The 2185-nt window shown below is 45.4% G+C and overlaps 1 protein-coding gene across 1 annotated transcript in view; it reads left to right on the plus strand.

The window, feature by feature from the left end:
- NTNG2 (netrin G2) overlaps positions 1-2185 on the plus strand; it is a 45631-nt gene that overhangs the window by 31549 nt on the left and 11897 nt on the right. Inside the window, 1 exon segment of the mRNA XM_010141250.1 lies at positions 757-783. Within this exon segment, the coding sequence (XP_010139552.1) occupies positions 757-783 (27 nt within the window).

The following is a 2185-nucleotide window of genomic DNA, read 5'->3' on the forward strand; positions in this document are numbered from 1 at the left end:
TCCCCTCCGTTTCTTGTGTCTCTTCCTATTTCTCTTTCTCCTCTGCTCTTTCTCCTCCCGTTCATCTCTCTTCCCATCTGTCACTCAGTCTTCTTCCTTCCCCTGACCCTCTCTCTGTTGCTTCCTCCTTCCCCCATCAACATCCTCCTCCTCTGCAACAGAGGCAGTTCTCTGAAGGCCTCTCCTCTTGACTTTCTGTGATTCATCTGCTTGTTACAGTCGGGGGGACCATGGCCATTATTCTCCTGGGTGCTGAAAGCCAGAAGCTGGTCCTTGGATGGTTTGGTGGCCTTGAAGCTGGTGGCTTTGCCGAGTCCTGTTGAGTGAGTGCTGCAGTGGGAGTGCTGTTCAGCCCTTCTTGCTCCTAGAGAACTGCCCCAGGTGCAATAACCTGGTTCAGACCCTGCAGTTTGTACTGAGCGCAGGGAACATCAGCAAGTGTGCTTCTCCTTCACTGGGCTTTGATGGTAGGTCAAGGAAATAGTTAACAGAAAAGCCCATCAGCAAGGTCACACTGGTTGTTCTCTAGGTGAAAGGCTTGAGGTGCCAAGACCCCAGTCAGCACTGACGGGTTGCCTCTGTGGTTTGACAAAAGCACCTTTTAAGCTGTTGCGTCAAACTGATATGCCTGTAAGCAAGACCCCTGCTAATTAACTGCTGTTCGGTCCCACGTCGTGTATCTGTTTGATCTTCTGCTGGTATCAGAGCCGATGGTGTCCTGCTTCCAGTGACCGCACTTCTTCTTGTTTTTTCCAGGTGCAGCTGCAGGCTCAGCCTTTGGCAGTAAGTAAAAACATAACTGAAATGCTGGCATTTAACACCCTGGTGCATGGTCCTTGTGGATGTCACTAGGAAAAAGGAAAAAAAATGGTTATTTTCTGTCCATTATCATTTTCCAGGCAATAACTCTTCCCTAATTGTGCCTCATTTTCTGTCCTGTCAAAGAGTCTTATATTTTCTTCCTTTGACTTCAGTAGCCTCATTTTGCCTCTTCCTCTGGCATGGTTTTCCCCCATGAGGTTCGTTAGTATGGCAGCTGGAAAGGAAATAAAAAAAGACTCTTCAAAACCACCACTGCTAGCTGTGAACACCCGCTCCCCCCCTCCACACACACCCCCAGTATTTCAGACTTCTGCTCCGAGAAGGACCTGGGTTTGAATTATTTGGCATAGCATCCAGTCAGGGTCACCTTGGGCTATCGATAAAAAAAGCATAGAGAGAGTGTGTACATCTGTATGTACATGTGTACATACATAAACATACGTCTGTGAAGTGTCGGCAGCGAAGGCAGTGATGCTCAGCAGGGATTTCTATTGAAAGATTGATGGTACGATAGGACTCCTTATTTAACAAAGCTGGAGGTAGTTTGATATCAAAGAGCCTTGAGTTTTGGGTGAGCAGAAGCCTGGGTTTGAATTTTGTTGCTTGGAATTACCCTCCAGAAGAAACAAATCGGAGAGCTGAATGAATAATGAACTCTTTAGTTTGCAGGCGAGGGGAAAGAATTGGAGGAGAAATAATTTCAGAGAAATGTAAATGCAGTTTAGAAAAATGTACCTAATTGAAAAGTGCAGGATGGTTTTTCTGGGTAAATGAACCATATTCAGGCTTTAAGTAGTTAAATTTAAATGGTTACAAATTTCAAGTAAAAATTAAAAGTCACCCTTAAATAATTTAAGATTAAAATAATTAAATGTTTTAACAGTCCGAAATGTTCTTTGCTTTTCTGGTCAAATCCATTTTGCTAACTCTTTCTCCCCCCTCCTCCCCCCCCACTTTATCAGGTCTCTAGTGCTACCTTTGTTTCACTGGAAAATGTTTCCCATCAACATTTTCTGCTGGGGGTGTTGCTGGGAGCAATGTGCAGGAGGTGGACAGGAGGGATTTGTGTGCAAGGCCAGTTAAGGAGAGATTATTTAGCCTGCATGAGAGACTAGAAGTGACCTAAATTAAGTATTTAAACTAGCTCAGGGCTATTATGAAATTAAGCATCGTAATCTGCATGAAGCAGTTGGGACAAACAAGGACAGGAGGGCAGCAGGTGTAAGTTAAGCAGGAGTGTGTGTTTTAAGTGTTATTTTAGTTTGGGCTGTTGTGGTGAGCACTGTCAGGCGGGCTCCGCACCCGGGACCGCCCCTGCGCAGCTCTGCAGGATGTTGAGCCATCAGTAAATTTGCCCTGCTGA

The sequence above is a fragment of the Buceros rhinoceros genome, unplaced genomic scaffold (genome assembly GCF_000710305.1).
Source record: "Buceros rhinoceros silvestris isolate BGI_N320 unplaced genomic scaffold, ASM71030v1 scaffold11690, whole genome shotgun sequence".
NCBI lineage: Eukaryota > Metazoa > Chordata > Aves > Bucerotiformes > Bucerotidae > Buceros > Buceros rhinoceros.